The sequence below is a fragment of the Engystomops pustulosus genome, chromosome 7 (assembly GCF_040894005.1).
Source record: "Engystomops pustulosus chromosome 7, aEngPut4.maternal, whole genome shotgun sequence".
In the NCBI taxonomy this organism is placed as follows: Eukaryota; Metazoa; Chordata; class Amphibia; order Anura; family Leptodactylidae; genus Engystomops; species Engystomops pustulosus.
In genome coordinates, this window is record NC_092417.1 from 41,645,116 (window position 1) to 41,664,042 (window position 18,927).

The 18,927-nt window shown below is 43.8% G+C and overlaps 1 protein-coding gene across 1 annotated transcript in view; it reads right to left on the reverse strand.

Moving 5' to 3' along the window:
- Positions 1-18,927, reverse strand: part of COX16 (cytochrome c oxidase assembly factor COX16) — a 65,359-nt gene that overhangs the window by 13,745 nt on the left and 32,687 nt on the right. Inside the window, exon 3 of the mRNA XM_072115591.1 lies at positions 15,061-15,129. Coding sequence (XP_071971692.1) covers positions 15,061-15,129 — 69 coding nt within the window. The remainder of the gene's footprint in view (positions 1-15,060; positions 15,130-18,927) is intronic.

Genomic DNA, 18,927 nt, shown 5'->3' on the forward strand with positions numbered 1-18,927 from the left:
AAAAGAAGCGGAGACGGGGCATTCAAAGTGACACATCACCATCAGCCTCTAAACTTGACTCATTTCGGGAAAAACACAATTCTTCTATGTAAATTTTTCTTGACTTTGGAGATTTTTTTTTTTTAAAAAAGGGGAAAGAGGGAATTCTAGAAAGGACATTTCATCCCCTGCCTGTGGTGGTAAAGTCTGGTGAGTGGTTCCCTTCAACGTAAAGCTTCTGCGAGATGCAAGTAGGTGCCACAATACAAGACAATCTCACTAATACTAGGAACATAATCTAATTTCTGACAGCCTTGCCTGCAAGATCTGACCTTATGACACCAAAATGCAATAAAGACCATAAAAATGTATGAAACACCAACAAGGCGCACGGTAAGTCAGGAAGTCTACATGTTCTGGCGTGTCCTCGCAGCTACCGTATATGGCATGTATTGTGCTCAGCCATCTGCACATTATATAATATATGATATGGTATAAATACACAGTGAGCTGGCATGTGGTGATGCCAACACGTGCAATTACAGGAAACATAGACTGAGAGCAGATGTGACTAAGATGAAACGGTGTCACTGGCATAATAACAAGATGCCGAAAATTATAGACTGCAAGAGAAGCATCAAACTGCGGCCATTATTTACTAAGGGTGGGAAAGCCACACAAAAAAACCCCCCAAAAAAACTATAAATAGAATATTAAAGAATTTTTTTTTCAACATTCTATACATTATAGAGACAAAACACAAAAGTATATAAGAGGGCAGACCCTCTTGTCAGGATAGACTTATTTACAATTTTTTTTTCTTTTTTTTTCCTTTTAAAAATTATAGGGAACTTATAACCATCTGCAAACATGGACTATCCACAACCTCCGCCACTTTAACGAGCGTCCTGCTTCTTTAATAGGAGTCTCGGAAAACGCTCAGTTATCTCCGGTACTCCCATTGTCTAATTGAGCGTCAAAGATACCCAAACATTGGGGCTTATTTCCATAGGGTCCCGCGGCAGCATTTTCGTTGGGTTTCCCGACATTTAGGGCATCGCGCCAGGAATTGTGTCGCACGCGATCGGATTTTGCCGCGACGACGTCAGCTTTCATGCAACAGAAATCGGGGGGCGGGCCATCGGACGATCCAACGGATTCAGATAAACCGCAGGATTTAACATTTAAATTGTGTAGCAAGCCAAGCACTTACATGGATCGGGAAGAAGAAGGTGAACTCCGAGCGGGGAAGCGACACATGCAGGATATAGGGCGCACGCTTGTAGTGAATCGCGGCAGCTGTGCATTCTCGTCAGGGAACGCACCTCGGGGATCACGCAGGGACTGGTAAGTAAATCTGCCCCATTGTGTTCAGCAACTACTGACACTGACATACTACCGAATTCAGCGGCAGCGTGCATGCAATTCAAAAAAAATTATTGACCCACATCGAACACGGAAAAGAGGACCCCAAGAAATTCGGAGAATGGGACACTTAGCCCAATTCTTATGATCGATGGGGGACAAAGCAGTGAAACTCACTGATCATCAACATGGCCACCATGATCGCTGATAAAGGGGCCACCGTCAACATGTTTTCAGGTCTCTGTAGAGGCGTTACTTTATATCTTTTAGTCACAAAGCTGGGTGTAAAAGGACATAATCTGGTTAAACAACATCAGTGATGGACAAAGCCAAGAAAGAGAAGTTTTACTATGACTTGTAAGGTTTACATTTATACTGAAAAGGTCTTTTTAGGCAAATCTTTTTGTCAAATCCCCATGCACCATGAAAGACGAGCGCTCTAGCATGTACTCTACATTCTGCCGAATGTATATTTTGTATGTATTTTGTCCCTATGACTATTCGATTTTTGGTTTGAAATTAGTATTTTAGGATTGAAGATTTGAATGGTCATCTATAAAGCTCCACTGCACCTCCGATTGCAGACCACTGATAACTCTTACAGTTGATCATTACTGCCTGGGGGTAAAGTTTAGGAAATGAAGCATCCGAAGGTCCGTCTGTAACTCGGGTGATATGTAAATCGGGTGTCCTTAATGCTGCATGTATTGGTAATTTTTAGGGAACGCACCTATGTCTATACTCTTCCAAGCAACAGTCGTTCCCAGCAGTCACTTTATATATGAAGTCAGAGCTTTAAAGGATCATACCAGCTCCTGGGATGGTGACAGCAATAGACCTGCCAAAATGGAAGTAATGGTAATGCAAGCCCCGTCGTAGACCAATGACACTGTTAAGCCGGCTGCCTGCTCACGTAGAGGAGCGTCAAGGTCTGAATTCTCACCATATCTCGATTCACTTTTTTTTTTTTTAATAGGAAAGAATTTTAAAAGCCCCCAAAGAGATAAAAGTTGCATGATTGGGCCGATTCAAGAAGATCTTGGCCCCCAAGCTTCATTAGAATGTTATAAAAAGTAAGAGAGAGGCAATGTCGAATTTTCCGTCCTATGAAGCCCGGAAGCTTTCTCCTCCCAGCTGAGCATGCACGTGTATGAAGAATACCTGCCCACTGGACCAGCTAATACATACATACCATGGTAAGGAACTCAACTATGTTTTGGGAGATATACGAGTAGCATAAGCAGGGCTGTGCAGTAGGAGACCATTTTGGTGGAGTCAAAGTAAAATGGACCGGGGAATTTGGGGAAATTATGGAAATTATAAATGTTCTTTTCCAGAACTCCACCACTACAGATCAGAGGGGAAGCGATGTCAGCTCTTATCGTACAAAAACTAGAGTGGGAAATATGCAAATACGTTTTCCAAGGTGGGAAATGGAAAACAATGCCTCCTTTTGCTACCTTGTTAGGCATCATGTTACTAGACTTCTTGTAGGTCATACTTGGTAATAATGCCTTTCAAGGTAGTGGAGCATCAATGACTAAGTCTCAACACACCTATAAGGTGGTTTAATTGGCAAACTCTCCTTAAGGAGAACTCCAACTTTCTAACTGCTAGAGTGATCTGGAAAACTGGATTAAAGGGGTTGTCCGACAGTTCTTAAAATTCTTCAGGCGTTTGTTTACAGGGGCACGGAAGTTCCCTATTCCCAGTGCTGTATCAAGCGGCAAGATGTGGAGACGGGTGGATGTCGCTGACCGGTAGCTGAACTCCGTGCAGCTTCCGTGCCCCGGCCCAGCGAGAAAGCTTTTTTTTTTTTTTTTAAATCCCAGCGCATCCGAAGAATTAAAAAAAAAAAAGTCGGACAACCCCTCTAAGGCACCATTTTTCTTCATTCTATGCCACGCAGCACCACCTCATCATACAATGATTGACACAAGTGTAATTATAGAAAGAAACAGTACAACCACACAGGTGACAATGTATCTGGTAAAATAAAAACATTTCTATGAAATAAAACAGTCTTTCTATGATGACAGATCACTGAGAGGCAGGAACACTTTGCATAAAAGCTTATAAAGTGATGTGTTGTTCGTGAACGAGTCGGCGCTAAGAGACAGCTCTTTTACGTCAACGTCGGGGGTCGGCTCCCTGCCGATGGCTCACTGAACCCCGCCCCTAACTGTGTCACGACGCCCCCTTTAGCCCACTACAATCAGGGTTAAAAGTGGTTTGGAATGAGGTGTCTAGCTATACATGTAATAGGGAGCCGTTCAGGAGCAAGAAGAGCTGGCTCTTCTTAGTGAGCGGAGCCTAATCAGCCAGCTCACTAAGAAGAGCCGGAATTCCCATCACTATTATAAAGTGTCTGACTCAAAGCCAGTTTATATCTGTGGGGAGATGTGGGTAGAATCACTATAACCTATTATGTTCCCGGCTCTTGAATTCAGTCATCTTTATATTTAAGGAGACTACACTGGTCAGAAAAGAGGGACATTTTATAGGGATTGTGTGCCCTATGCAAAAGAAAATGTATACTATATTCCAAAATAAATGGAATCGCATGGTTTGGGTTATTGCTTGCCGCACGTAGCTGGTAAAACCTCCAGATACTGAACATGCCACACAATAAGCATGTAGCTAGCCTCGTGGGCATGATAATGAAGCTGGCAGAAGGGCGCCATCTGTCTTTGTATTCCGTTATGCTGACCGCCGTTATCTACTAGAAGCAAAACTCTGAATGGATTTCACATTTTCAGTGACGTGTTGGGGTAAAATGCTACGCCTCAGCATCTTAAAAAATACTTCCATAATAAACCATTTATTATAATTTTTTGTCTGAATTATTTCTGATCACGTGTGGTATCTGCAGCTAGACACCATTTGATCAACAGGACTCTTATTACAAAATCGAGACCACACAAGGCAAATAAACCCTTTAAAAGGGGAATCTGTCAGCATTTTTGACCAAGCAGAGCTTCAAATAATTTAACCGCTTAACGACCAGGCCCTTTGGTTTTTGAATTTTCATTTTTCACTCCCCGCCTTCAAAAATCCATAACTTTTTCTATTTTTATATGTAAGGAGCTGTATGAGGTTTCGTTTTCTGCATAACAAATTGCACTTCAGAGTGACTACATTTCATATTCCATGCCATGTACTGGGAAGCTGGAAAAAAAAATCCAAATGCAGATAAATTGGTGGAAAAAAAATGCATTTGCGCCAATTTCTTGTGGGCTTGGATTTTACTGCTTGCACTCTGCGGCCAAAAGACATATTTCCTTTATTTTCTGGGTTGTGCGATCACAGGAATACCAAATCTATGTTTATAATGTTTTCATAAATTTACAAAAATTAAAACCTACTGTAGAAAAAAATTCTTCTTATACTTGTACTTGGTGTACGGAGCTGTGTGTGGTGTCACTTTTTAAAACTTTTGATGACTTTTTCAATGCTACCATTTTAAGGACTTACAGACTTTTGTTGACATTTTATTGAATTTCTTATATTTTTCAAAATGACAAAAAAAGTGGCATTTTCGACTTTTGCGTTTGGAATTGTCCGCTACCGGGTTAAACACCGGGAATAACCTTTATTATATTTTGATAAAGCAGACATTTTGGGACGCAGTGATACTGAACATGTTCATGATTTTTACTGTTTATTTATATTTACCGTATATACTCGTGTATAAGCCGAGTTTTTCAGCACAAAAAATGTGCTGAAAAACGTCCCCTCGGCTTATACACGAGTCACAACGAGTTAAAAAATACTTTAAAAATAAACTTATATACTCACCCTCCGGTGACCCCGATCTGCAGCGCTGCTCCCCCGATGTCCTCTTCTGGCTTCCCAGCGCCTGTTCTGCCTCCTGCACATCGCGCTGGGCGCCGCCATTGCTGTCTCCCGGGCGCCGCTGATGAAGTCATACTAGGCGCCGCCTGGGAGACAGCAATGGCGGCGCTCAGCGCGATGTACAGAAGGTGGGCGCGGAAGCCAGAAGAGGACCCGCGGGGACATCGGGGGAGCAGCGCTGCAGAAGAGGACATAGGGGGGAGCAGCGCTGCAGATCGGGGCCACCGGAGGGTGAGTATATAAGTTTATTATTTTTTTAATGCTGGGCTGTGCTGTATACTACTGGGGGCAGGCTGGGCTGTGCTGTATACTACTGGGGGCAGGCTGGGCTGTGCTGTATACTACTGGGGGCAGGCTGGGCAGTGCTGTATACTACTGGGGGCAGGCTGGGCAGTGCTGTATACTACTGGGGGCAGGCTGGGCTGTGCTGTATACTACTGGGGGCAGGCTGGGCTGTGCTGTATACTACTGGGGGCAGGCTGGGCTGTGCTGTATACTACTGGGGGCAGGCTGGGCTGTGCTGTATACTACTGGGGGCAGGCTGGGCAGTGCTGTATACTACTGGGGGCAAGCTGGGCAGTGCTGTATACTACTGGGGGCAGGCTGGGCAGTGCTGTATACTACTGGGGGCAAGCTGGGCAGTGCTGCATACTACTGGGGGCAAGCTGGGCAGTGCTGCATACTACTGGGGGCAAGCTGGGCAGTGCTGCATACTACTGGGGGCAAGCTGGGCAGTGCTGTATACTACTGGGGGCAAGCTGGGCAGTGCTGTATACTACTGGGGGCAAGCTGGGCAGTGCTGTATACTACTGGGGGCAAGCTGGGCAGTGCTGTATACCACTGGGGGCAAGCTGGGCAGTGCTGTATAGTACTGGGGGCAAGCTGGGCAGTGCTGTATAGTACTGGGGGCAGGCTGGTCTGGCTGTATACTACTGGGGGCAAGCTGGGCAGTGCTGTATACCACTGGGGGCAAGCTGGGCAGTGCTGTATAGTACTGGGGGCAAGCTGGGCAGTGCTGTATACTACTGGGGGCAAGCTGGGCAGTGCTGTATACCACTGGGGGCAAGCTGGGCAGTGCTGTATACTACTGGGGCAGGCTGGGCAGTGCTGTATACTACTGGGGGCAAGCTGGGCAGTGCTGTATACTACTGGGGGCAGGCTGGGCAGTGCTGTATACTACTAGGGGCAAGCTGGGCAGTGCTGTATACTACTGGGGGCAGGCTGGGCAGTGCTGTATACTACTGGGGGCAGGCTGGGGTGGCTGTATACTACTGGGGGCAGGCTGGGGTGGCTGTATACTACTGGGGGCAGGCTGTATACTATAGGGGGCTGGCTGGCTATATACTGGGGGGGGGGGTCTGTGACCAATCCATTTCCCACCCTCGGTTTATACTCGAGTCAATAGGTTTTCCCAGTTTTTGGTGGTAAAATTAGGGGTCTCGGCTTATACTCGAGTATATATGGTATATCAGTGCTAGGGAAAGGGGGCGATATGAAATTTTAGGCTCTTTTTTTAAACTATTTTTCAGACCCCCTAGGGTCCTTTAACCTGAGGTTGTCTGATGGATCCTACCATATACTGCCATATTACAGTATTGCTGTATAATACATTGTGTAAAAAAAAGAGATCGCCACTCTCAGATGATGTCATGCGGAGAGACTCAACATGGCAGCGTCCATGCGCCGCCAGCTTTTTCTGCTAGCAGCAAACGCGGGTGTTACGGGTGGGTATTTGCTGCAATATGCAGCAAACACTCAGCGGCTATGGCTCATGAGCCCTCAGCCACAGCCGACTCTTTACTTACTACTATATCACGCATCACTAAGGGGTTAAGTAGCATCAAAAATGAATCCAGGGACTGTGGTTAAAATTCCATTAACTTTATTGCAATCTTTTTAATACATTGGTTTCACAAACAAACCCTCAAGCTGACGCGTTTCGGGTGTACCAACCACCATTAGTCTTAGCACTAGTTTTAGGTAACAGTCCTGGAGAACTGTGTAACCATACCTTATTTGTGCAATTAGTAGAAACAGGACTGTGAAAAACACATCTACATTCCAGCATTGTGGCTGTATTTGGTGCACAGGTGCGTGGAATTTCTTGAATGTAAGCCCTTCCCCTCTGAGTAAACTGCTGTAGTATTCAAACAATAGACTGATACAGCAGGGAGAATGGGCTCTGCTGTGTTCAGTGTAGAAATCTCTGACCAGGGTGCTCAGAATCCAGCTACAATCCTGAAATATAAGTGAATTTTACAGTCCTGCTGCTACTAATACACACCAAAAGTATGACAGATCTCAAGGGCTGCTATGTCCATCTCCAACCTTGCATGGTCAAAACTGCTGACAGATTCCCATTTAAAAAATACCAATGTTGCCTGTAAGGGGAATGCTTGATGTATACTACTACTACTTTTAAAACTTACTTATTTTTGTTTCAGCCTTATTTATCGCAACTGAGACAAGTAGAAGAAGAAGCCAGACAAAGTAGTGATAAATACCCCCAATGCAGATATCATGCCATGGTAATGCTAAGCTCCTAGTTACATGTACACAGTGGAGATCAAAATGATAGAACACACAATTTCCTAAACGTAAAGGTCATTGTGTAGTCCTATGTAAATATATCCTAGTATGAGTAAAATAGCAGTATTTTAAGCTCATTTTATAAATTGTATAAAGCACGGAGTAAAAATGTAAATTAGATAATTGTAAAAGAACACTGGTCAAAATTTGAGAACAGCTTTATCCGCATAAGACTATACCTGAGGAGTAAAACTGCCTGTACAAGCATCATAGAAGCTTGTAAAGGCGTCACTGCGACCTCTGATTCCAGTTACTGTTATTTGCCTTCATATCCACTGTAAATGGAATTACAATAGGCACGTATAACCCTAAAACATCCCAATTGATGAAATTGTAAGTCATGCAAGATCCCAGCGATAAGACCCAAACTTCTACCTCCTATCCATAGGATACTATGTGAATTATCTATACTTGGAAAGATTTTTAGCTCTGGATCATAATTTTTTTTATAGCCTATTCCAATACATTCTATGCTTGAATTATACCTGTCCAATGGTGGAAAATAAATGAGGCCAATTCTATGGCCAGTAACAATCTAAAACAATAGGATATCAATCCATTGTAGTTTTTGCCTTTCATTTCTTAAATCCCCATCCGTAATTCATTAAAAGGAAATGAGAAAATGCCTTTTTGCTTCTCCATTCACTGCCCCTTTAAAAGGGACTTTAAAACTGATTTCTTCGAAAGCATACAGATAATGCTATTTCTGGAAACACAGATCATCCCATAACATATGGCAGGGAACAAAACCCGGTTGAGATTTGATTTGTTCTGCAGCTTTATTTCATTCCTCTGAAACCACATAATCATCAGAGCTTGCGTCGTGTTATTCAGAAAAAGAAACTCGAAAGGGAAAGGAGTCAGAAGCATGGAGAAGAAGATGACTCGTCTGCCACTAGGAATTAGCCACTAGTGACTGAGCCAACCAGAGGATAGGTTTGTTTTCAAGTTGAATGTGTATGCAAGTCGGAACTGTATACTTTATAACTCCAGAAAAAAATCTCTGGTCTCTGTGACAATTGGATTTTAAAAATGTTGGATTGTCATAAGAACCAGGATTAACAATAAAGCTTAATTGCAGACGCCTTTAATAACTGTTATAGCTGTTGAAGTCTAGGGCTAAAGTACAGTAAAAGACCAATTACCGGAGGTCCGTTTGTAACTAGGGGTCGTCTGTAAGTCGGGTGTTCTTAAGTAGGGGACCACCTGTACCGCATAAGTAACATAAAACTAAAACCTAGGAGGTTTTTTATCATCGTGTGCTCCATCCGATTACTAGAGCACTTTACTTCTAGCCTGCCATATTAGTCATAATAGGGTAAGCTGGCCATAAACTTCAAATGTTGGCTGGACAATAATCAAATGCATATGGGGGCCTTCTGCCTCTCCCCTCAAAGCAAATGTCAGGGAGAAATTTGGTTTGAAATTTTTGGTTCACACCTACATTCAGACTTCCACTATTTACTTCAGTCACTAAAACAATAAGAACTAAAATCGTTTGGATCCTTTAAAATATCCACCGAGTGCAATCAATTTTTAGAGGCTTCCGTCAGTGTCCGTTTGGACCGATTCCATTAGGCTTTCCGCTATCTGAACGGAAAAAAATGGACGGAAGCTCCTACACAATTTTTTTCCTGTTTCAGATAAGGATAGAGCTATAGGAAGTGTTATAAAGGGACAGCAACAGAAGCCATTAAAGGTCTATTGAAATTCCAAGGACATCTTAATGGATCTGTTAGACTGTTATTATCGTTTTCGTGATGGAAGTTAATAGTGGAGGTCCGAATGCAGGTGTGAACTGGGTCTAAGCCAGTGGCTCTCACTTGTCCATGGGGGGACACAAGCATACTTAGCCAAAAGTTCAAGTGTGAGAGTCAAGGCATAATTGGTATATTATGTGTATGGTCAGCCTAAGGCTATTTGTACATGGCATGACTGATCCACCCAACTTGCTCCGTGTTCCTACAAGTTTTACAATCCAAACCTAGAATAGAAGGTCAGTTCAGTTCCCTATATTACTTGAAGGGCGCAGAGTATGTGGAAGCACTTGCTCAAGGGGCCCAAGGAGGCCAGGGCTCCTAAGCTGTCTCAAACTGATTAACAGAGAACAATCCTATAAATTAAATATTATAGCTGAGGGCATGGTATAGATTTTGTCATTGAGCCAACAGTTTGACGTTACGCCTCTGCTGTCTACTTTAAAATGAGGCATCTTCATAAAATTACCACTTTGATAGCTCCTTTTTGAACTACCTGGAAATGCAGGGTAATAAAATGAAAGGAATTGGCCTCTCTTTTACAAAAGATGCCGATGTGCCTTTACTGCCATCTAGATAATCCCTGGATGTTCATCAAGTGATTCAGCAGCCCAGCTTCTTACTATTGTTCTGTGTGCAGACCCTTCATGCTTCTTTCTTTACATCTCTGAGCTCTTCTGAAAAGAATGAGCTGCATCAAGAGATTATGACCCACAGTCTTTCAGTGAGGAGAGAGATACAGAGGGTAACGCCACAAGGACGACCTTAAAGAGGTACAGAAGGCAGTTATGTAAATATACAGAGGGCAGCAGGGCAGAACAGGGAAAGGATCCAGAAAAAAGACACTGGTAAAAATAGATGCAGGAACAGGACTAATTTATTTAAAACATTTACGGTAACTTGTACGCCATGACGGATGCAAATCTGCTCCAATCATGAAGTTTGATGATCATTTCAGTCCTTGGCATGAACTGAAGCAAACACTGAGCGGACAGAGACAGTTGCCTCCGAAAATTAACCTGCATATGATATCGATGTTGAAAACAAGAGGAACATTTCTGGCAAGGCCCAGCTGAGACCAGCCCGCTGCCGCTCAGTAGCCGAGGTGTGTAACAAACTGTATGTGGCAGCCCTGCGTAGCAGGCCAGGGGCTTTGGGAAGCTGCTCCAATTGAATAAGATCTAATATAAGCTTCTAGCAAGAGTTCTGGCAGAACACAACACGGAGTGATGCGGTGAGACAGTCATCGTGACAAATGCAGGTTTGTTTTTTTTTAGGTTTTCATTATTATTTTAGTGGGAGGGGGTAATTGCTGCACAGAGAAATGAAACAAATGCACAAATGAACAAATGTAACTCACTAGCCTAACTAGAACGTGATGAAACGGCTGATAAATCATCACAGCGCGGAGAATCGGGAGAATTGTGACAAATGTTGTCTTGGTTTGGGATCTGGGGCTCGGAGGAGGTGACAGATCATCTCATCTTGCAGACTGCTTTCCTTCTCCCGTGAAAATTAATGGATACACAAGAAAGCAGAGGCAGTCATCATGTTCATGCTGAGGAAGGAAGACGACGCTGAGTGGGAGAGTGATGACACGCAACGGAACAAGTCATCCATTAATAATTGTGTAACATATACATGTGTGACGACCAGCCACTACCTCTGAAATATGGATGAGCGGAGGTGCCTGACATGCCCACACTGGAAGGCACCTTAAAGGGGTTCCATATCGGTTATTAACATTATGCAAATTGCTTGGTGACTCTTATTTCCCACCATCCTGGTAGAAAGATGATGATTTCCCTGGGTCAGAGAGCTATTAAGCAAAGCAGGTTATTGAGTGCAGCCTCACTTCATTATATGCGGCCTGTAGGGCACCCCACTCACAAATAACTATATCAGACAAAAAATAGATCGCCTTAAAGTGACAAAAGACTCGATATATTACTATTACTTCACAGCATTGGAATGGTGAATAAAGGCAGTCCCCGACTTATGAACACCCGGCACAGGCCCTTTAATGTAAGAATGTTCTGCAAAGGTAGAGATCCACGTTTCCTTATAGGGGTTGTCTGACAGTTGCAAAAAAGTAGGAGCCGAGCTGGGGCGGGCTTTAAAAAATAAAAAAAAGTTTACTCACCTTCTCCGTCGCTCCCTGAGCCGAGCAGTTTGTTTACAGGGGCCACGAAAGCTGTGCCTGGGGAGCTTCTGGCTGTCCAGCCGCGCCCACCCATCCCCATCCTATATCTCAGCATTGTAGGGGCTGGGATATGGTGACAGGTGGGTGTGCCCGGTCACCACGACCAGCCAAAAGCTTCCCGAGCACATAGTCCATACCCCTGTAAACAAAAAAGGGCACAAATCACATACACCGCGGCGTGGAACATCAAAAACGACAGAGGAGGCGAGTACATGTTTATTTTTTATGTCTAATTTTTTTGGACAACCCCTTTAACCCTTCCATGGCCTAATGGCACATAATCCATGTGAATGACACGTGTGTGAACAACATAACAGTAGCCATCTTCAAACAGCTATAACTTCTGAACTGTGGTGCATAGTAACATGGCTCGGCTGTCATATTAAAGACATTAAAGATATTTCAAGGTGCCGCAGAACAGGAAATAACCACTGTTAATGCGGCACCAAGAAACAAAATCGGATATAACATCCAATTAAAGAGGATATTCTCCTTCATAAAAATAAAGCAGGCAGCATGTAGAATGAGGAGGGAGCTGCAGGGAAGAGGGACCTGACAGTTACCAGAAGTACAAGCACACTCTGCATCTGTAGATGAACCTGGAGATGGGTAGAGGACTGACTTACATAGTTTTAAAATATTTTGATAAAAGTGTATTCAATTTTTCTGTTTAAACAATAAAAACTATACATATATCAATCTGTCCTATCAAGTTAAAGTCTCACATGTCATGAAAAGAAAAAAAAAAGTTGATATGCAATGCTGTTCCAAAGATATCGGAAGAGCAAACATTTTACTGGACATTAAAGCATCAATGACTCTGGTCGTAAAAAGGATTTGGCAAGAATTTACTATTGCTGATGGATTGAGGATCCACATCAGACAGGTTGATGGGTCAAGGCATCAGGACCCATTGTGATCAGCTGAATGAGGTGTCTATGGCACTCTGTATCAAGACCCCCAGGAACATGGTGCCTGTGCAGCCTGGTCACAATCAAGATCTGAGCTGTAGCACCAGACACTGCTGCTATACACAGCTGGAGAGAGTAAAGCCTCATGCACACGAGGCTTGCTACGCTCTGGCCGGGACCCAGGCTTAGCACACAGCCGGCTGAAGAACGGGAGAGCGCTCCTCACCCCTCTCCTCTCCATAGTGAACCGTTCAGCCAGGCCGTACTTATGGCAATAAAAAAGCATAGTCAATCTTTTTTTTTTTGCTGTCATTCATGCGGCTAGCATACGGCCTCCATGTGCGTTTCGGTGCCTGGTATCATGGGAAGATGCTGAAGTGTCTGAACTGAAGGTTGTGCCGGGAGTCAGTCAAGTCATCAAAATAAAAAGCTTGGAAATTGTGACTTTAATAAGCACCTATGGATAAAACATAAGGCACAGGCACACATTGACCTTAGTTACTCATTGTTCTATTAGGATCTTCGTTTTATGAAATGTTGGTGCACAGTGTGTACAAGTTCTTATGGAAGATAAATGTTGTGATGGTGAAATAAAGAAGAAAAGTTGGCAAAAAAAAAAAAAAGACCTGGACATAGAATTACGTAAGAAAATGACCCATTTTAAATCAATGGAATAGAAAATAAAATCACATCACGACCTAGATATGTAGGACGTGTCCATCACAGTGAAGTGCAGGGGCAAATTAAAAATGTAAAGCTTTATGTATACGTCTATATGCTGAGGGACACAGATATGAAGGGCATGAAAAGCTTATGACTAGTGACAGCGATGACTGTCATGTGTTAACCCTTTCACTCAGGGAGTATATCAAAAACTTCTCTTTAATCATCCCTTTAAAGGGGTTGCCCACTTTCAGCAAATAATTTACAACGTCTGTGTAATGGAAAGTTACACAATTTTCTAATATACATCCTCACCGTTTTCTAGATCTCTGCTTGTTGTAATTCTATAAGAAGCTTCATTGTTTACTTCCTGTGGATAAACACCGATCCCTGGTCATGTGCTGTCACACAGGTGCACGGCTCGTTATATTCCTGTTTATTGGATGTCACACAGGTGCACGACTCGTTACATCCCTGGTTATCTCATGTCACACAGGTGCATGGCTCGTTACATCCCTGGACATGTGATGTCACACAGGTGAACGGCTCGTTATATCCCGTCATGTGATGTCACACAGGTGCACAGCTTATTATATCCCTGGTCATGTGATGTCACACAGGTGCACAGCTTATATCCCGGTCATGTGATGTCACACAGGTGCACAGCTCGTTATATCCCTGGTCATGTGATGTCACACAGGTGCACGGTTCGTTATATCCCTGGTCATGTGATGTCACATAGGTGTGCGGCTTGTTATATCCCTGGTCATGTGATGTCACACAGGTGCACGGTTCGTTATATCCCTGGTCATGTGATGGACGTTATATCCCTGGTTATATCCTTATATTACCTTGTTATATCCCTGGTCATGTGATGTCACACAGGTGCACGTCTCGTTATATTCCTGGTCATGTGATGTCACACAGGTGTGCGGCTTGTTATATCCCTGGTCATGTGATGTCACACAGACGCAAGGCTCGTTAGTATCACAGAGAGTAATGAGAGATGTGTTATATAACATGCTGTATTACAAAAAAAGAGGACCAATTGTCACGGCAGGGGGTTGGTTACATAAAGAAATGCAAAGCTGCCTCAGGCTATGTCCGGATATGGGTATCTTTTCTGCCTGAGGCAGCTTTGCATTTCTTTATATAACATGCTGTGCACCTGTGTGACATCACATGACCCGGGACCAGTGTTTATCCACAGGAAGCAAACAAGGCAGTTTCCTATAGAATGACAGCAAACAGAGATCTAGAAAACCATGAGGAATTGATACAGATATATTTTGGAAAATCGCATAACTTTTCATTACACAAACAACATCAATTATTTCCTGAAAGTGGACAATCCCTTTAAGTTAGTCCAATACCATCATCAGAAAGCAAACGTGTACCTGAGTGGCTGCTTGGCTGCACAAGACTGGGAAATCAGATGAAGGATTTTTTTTTTGTAGAAATAAAAATAGAAAAAAATTAGATGTTAATATGAAAAGCTGCATAAAATGAATGGAATTTATGGGGGAGGAGGAGGTGGTGTGGTTCTATTTTCAGCCCAGATTATAGAGGAGAACGTGTGGGAAAGAAGGAATAACGTTGCGGAGCGGCTATTCCTATACATGGAAAGTGCTCATTGTGGTTCTGTCTGTAACACACCCAACTCTGTGGTCTAAGGGGCTGAACACGAGATTTTCCAGGATAAAAAAAACCCTAAATATATATTGCTAGTGGAACATACCTCGTACTCAGATTCCAGGGTAACCTCCCTTTCTTTACTTTTGATCATTCCAGCTACAGAGGGGTCCACCTGCAAATTACACAGAAAGAAGCCGAAGATTAAAGATGCAGCTTCGCTTACAGGCAATAATTACACGCTAAATAAGAAAAAAATATATGTCCCACATACCCCGAATATGTACCAAAGGATCCTGCATCCAGCAGAGTGCCGAAATCTCTTGCCTTTAACCCCTTAACGACCTGGCCCTCAGTCTTTTTCATTTCCATTTTTTACTCCCGACCTTCAAAAATCTATAAGTTTTTCATTTTTACATGTAAAGAGCCGTGTTGTGGTGTGACTCCTCATTTTCTGTGTAACAAATTGCACTTCATAGTATGGTGGTATTTAATATTCCATGCCAAGTACTGGGAAGCGGGAAAAAAAAAATTCCAAATGCAGTGAAAATGGTGAAAAAAGGCATTTGCGCAGTTTTCTTGTGGGCTTGCGTTTTACGGCTGTCACTGTGCACCACAAATGACATGTCTACTTTTTTCTTTGGGTCGGTAAGATTACGGGGATACCAAATTTGTATAGGTTTTATAATGTTCATACATTTACAAAATTAAAACTCCCTGTACAAAAATGTTTTTTTTTTTTTAAAATAACTTTTTTTATACTTCGGTGTAGGAGCTGTGGGTGGTGACATTTTTTTGCTGACGTTTTGATGACATTTTCAATGCTAGCATTTTTAGGAAAGTACGACCTTTTGATCACTTTTTATAGAATTTTGCAATATTTTTTAAAATGCCAAAATAGTGCCATTTTCGACTTTGGACGCTATTTGCCGTTACGGGGTTAAAAGCAGAGAAAAACTTAATATTTTGATAGATCGGGCATTTTGGGATGCAGCGATTCCCAATGTGTTCATGGTTTTTAGTTTTTATTTATATGGCTTTTAGGATTAAGGGGGGGGGGGGCGATATAAATTTTTAGGTTTTGTTATAATTTAACATTTTTTTTATTTTTTACTATTTTTCAGACCCCCCTAGGATACTTTAACCCTACGTTGTCCGATTGATCCTACCATATACTGCCAAATCGCACATTGTAATGAATGGGTTAAAACAAGACAGCCTCGGGTCTTCAGAAGACCCGAGGCTGTCATGGCAACCAATCAGCCCCAACGCCCAACCCCCCCCCCCCCTCCGATGACACAGCGGGGAGCAATGATCCTTACCAAGACGTAAATGCGCCATCTTTTTAAAGACGCCGGCAGCTTTGCCAGTGGCGTTCGACGGGATAGCACTAGAGATGAGCGAGCACTAAAATGCTCGGGTACTCGTTATTCGAGACAAACTTTTCCCGATGCTCGAGTGCTCGTCTCGAATAACGAGCCCCATTGAAGTCAATGGGAGACTCGAGCATTTTTCAAGGGGACCAAGGATCTGCACAGGGAAGCTTGGTCAAGCACCTGGGAACCTCAGAAAAGGATGGAAACACCACGGAAATGGACAGGAAACAGCAGGGGCAGCATGCATGGATGCCTCTGAGGCTGCTTAATCGCACCATTATGCCAAAACTATGGGCAACAGCATGGCAATGACAGAGTGACCGAATGAGGCTAGATAGCATCTAAAACATCCAATAATTGACCCTGACACTATAGGGGACTATGCAGAGGCAGCGGCAGCAGCGGCAGGCTAGAGAGTGTCTTGGCAACATACCCCAAATGGACTCAGGCTTAAAACCAATGGGTGGCAGAGAGGAACCAAAGGAGGTGAGCAAGAAGCGCTCAAATCATATCGGTAAATGATAAAAGTTTGCCAGTATATTTTGTGGATTACACAGCAGGGTGGCGACAAAGTTAACAAGTTTGATGAGGAAGCCATGAAAACAACCCAAAATTCTGCCTGACACAGCTCGTTTGATAAGGGGACCATGTATGGAGGCAGTGAACTAGTAGTAGATTAAAGGTGCTGCAGTTAAAACTATGTTAGTTGGATCTTGGGATGGAGCTGGCGCTCCGCTGCCAGGCGAGCTTTCGCCAATCCAAGCCCCTGTCTCTAGGCTACTCCCCAAACAGCACTTCTAAGAACCTTTTGTATAAGATCAAGTGTAGTAGCGTTCTTATAAGTTTAGGATATGGCGGGTGAGGGGAATGTAAACAGATGCGCAAGAAGCGCTGAAATAATATTGGTAAATGATAAAAGTTTGCCAGTATATTTTGTGGATTACACAGCAGGGTGGCGACAAAGTTAACATGGAAGCCATGAAAACAATCCAAAATTCTGCCTGACACAGCTCGTTTGATAAGGGGACCATGTATGGAGGCAGCTATATGGACTACTTTTGGAGGCAGCTATGGCGATGACGTGTGGAGGTAGCAATGGAGACAACGTGTGAAGGCAGCTAAAAAGACGACGTGTGGAGGCTGCTATGGAGACAATTTAATTTGGATAGTGCCTGTATGTGGCAGTCCAAAAAAGTTTTCAAACCAGAGGAGCAGGTAGCTGGTCCTCCAGAAAAATTACATAGATTGAGTGCCTGTATGTGGCAGTCCAAAAAAGTTTTCAAACCAGAGGAGCAGGTAGCTGGTCCTCCAGAAAAATTACATAGATTGAGTGCCTGTAGGTGGCACTCCCAAAAATTGTTTAAAACAGAGGACAGGGTAGTTGGCCCTCCAGAAAAATTAAATACATAGAGTACTATAGCCAGAGCCAGTTGGCCCTGGCAAAAAAATAGCCAGTTTCCTCTGCTTTAGTGTACAAAGAGGAGGAGAAGGAGGACAATGAATACATTATTCAGGTTCAGCTTCTTTCACCTGGTGGAGAATGGAAATGCAGAGAAATCCGGGCTTTATTCATCTTGATAAGCGTCAGCCTGTCAGCGCTGTCAGTCGACAGGCGTGTACGCTTATCGGTGATGATGCCACCAGCTGCACTGAAAACCCGCTCGGACAACACGCTAGCGGCAGGGCAGGCAAGAACCTCCAAGGCGTACAGCGCCAGTTCGTGCCACATGTCCAGCTTTGAAACCCAGTAGTTGTAGGGAGCTGTGTGATCATTTAGGACGATGGTATGGTCAGCTACGTACTCCCTCACCATCTTTCTGTAAAGATCAGCCCTACTCTGCCGAGACTGGGGACAGGTGACAGTGTCTTGCTGGGGTGACATAAAGCTGGCAAAAGCCTTGTAAAGCGTACCCTTGCCAGTGCTGGACAAGCTGCCTGGTCGCCTACTCTCCCTCGCTACTTGTCCCGCAGAAGTACGCCCTCTGCCGCTAGCGCTGTCATAAGGGAAATACTGTTTCAGCTTGTGCACCAGGGCCTGCTGGTATTCATGCATTCTCACACTCCTTTCCTCTCCAGGGATGAGAGTGGAAAGATTTTGCTTGTACCGTGGGTCCAGGAGAGTGAATTCCCAGTAATCGGTGCTGGAATAAATTCTTTGAACGCGAGGGTCACGGGATAGGCAGCTTAGCATGAAATCTGCCATATGCGCCAGAGTCCCAACGCGCAAGAATTCACTCCCCTCACTGGCCTGACTGTCCATTTCCTCCTCCTCCAACTCCTCTTCTTCTGCCCATACACGCTGAACAGTGAAGGACTGAACAATGGTCCCCTCTTCTGCCTCGCCAACATTCTCCTCCTCTTCCTCCTCATCCTCCTCCACCTCCTCCGATATGCGCTGAGAAACAGACCTAAGGGTGCTTTGGCTATCAACAAGGGAATCTTCTTCCCCCGTCTCTTGTGACGAGCGCAAAGCTTCCGACTTCATGCTGACCAGAGAGTTTTTCAACAGGCCAAGCAGCGGGATGGTGAGGCTGATGATGGCGGCATCACCACTGACCATCTGTGTTGACTCCTCAAAGTTACTCAGCACCTGACAG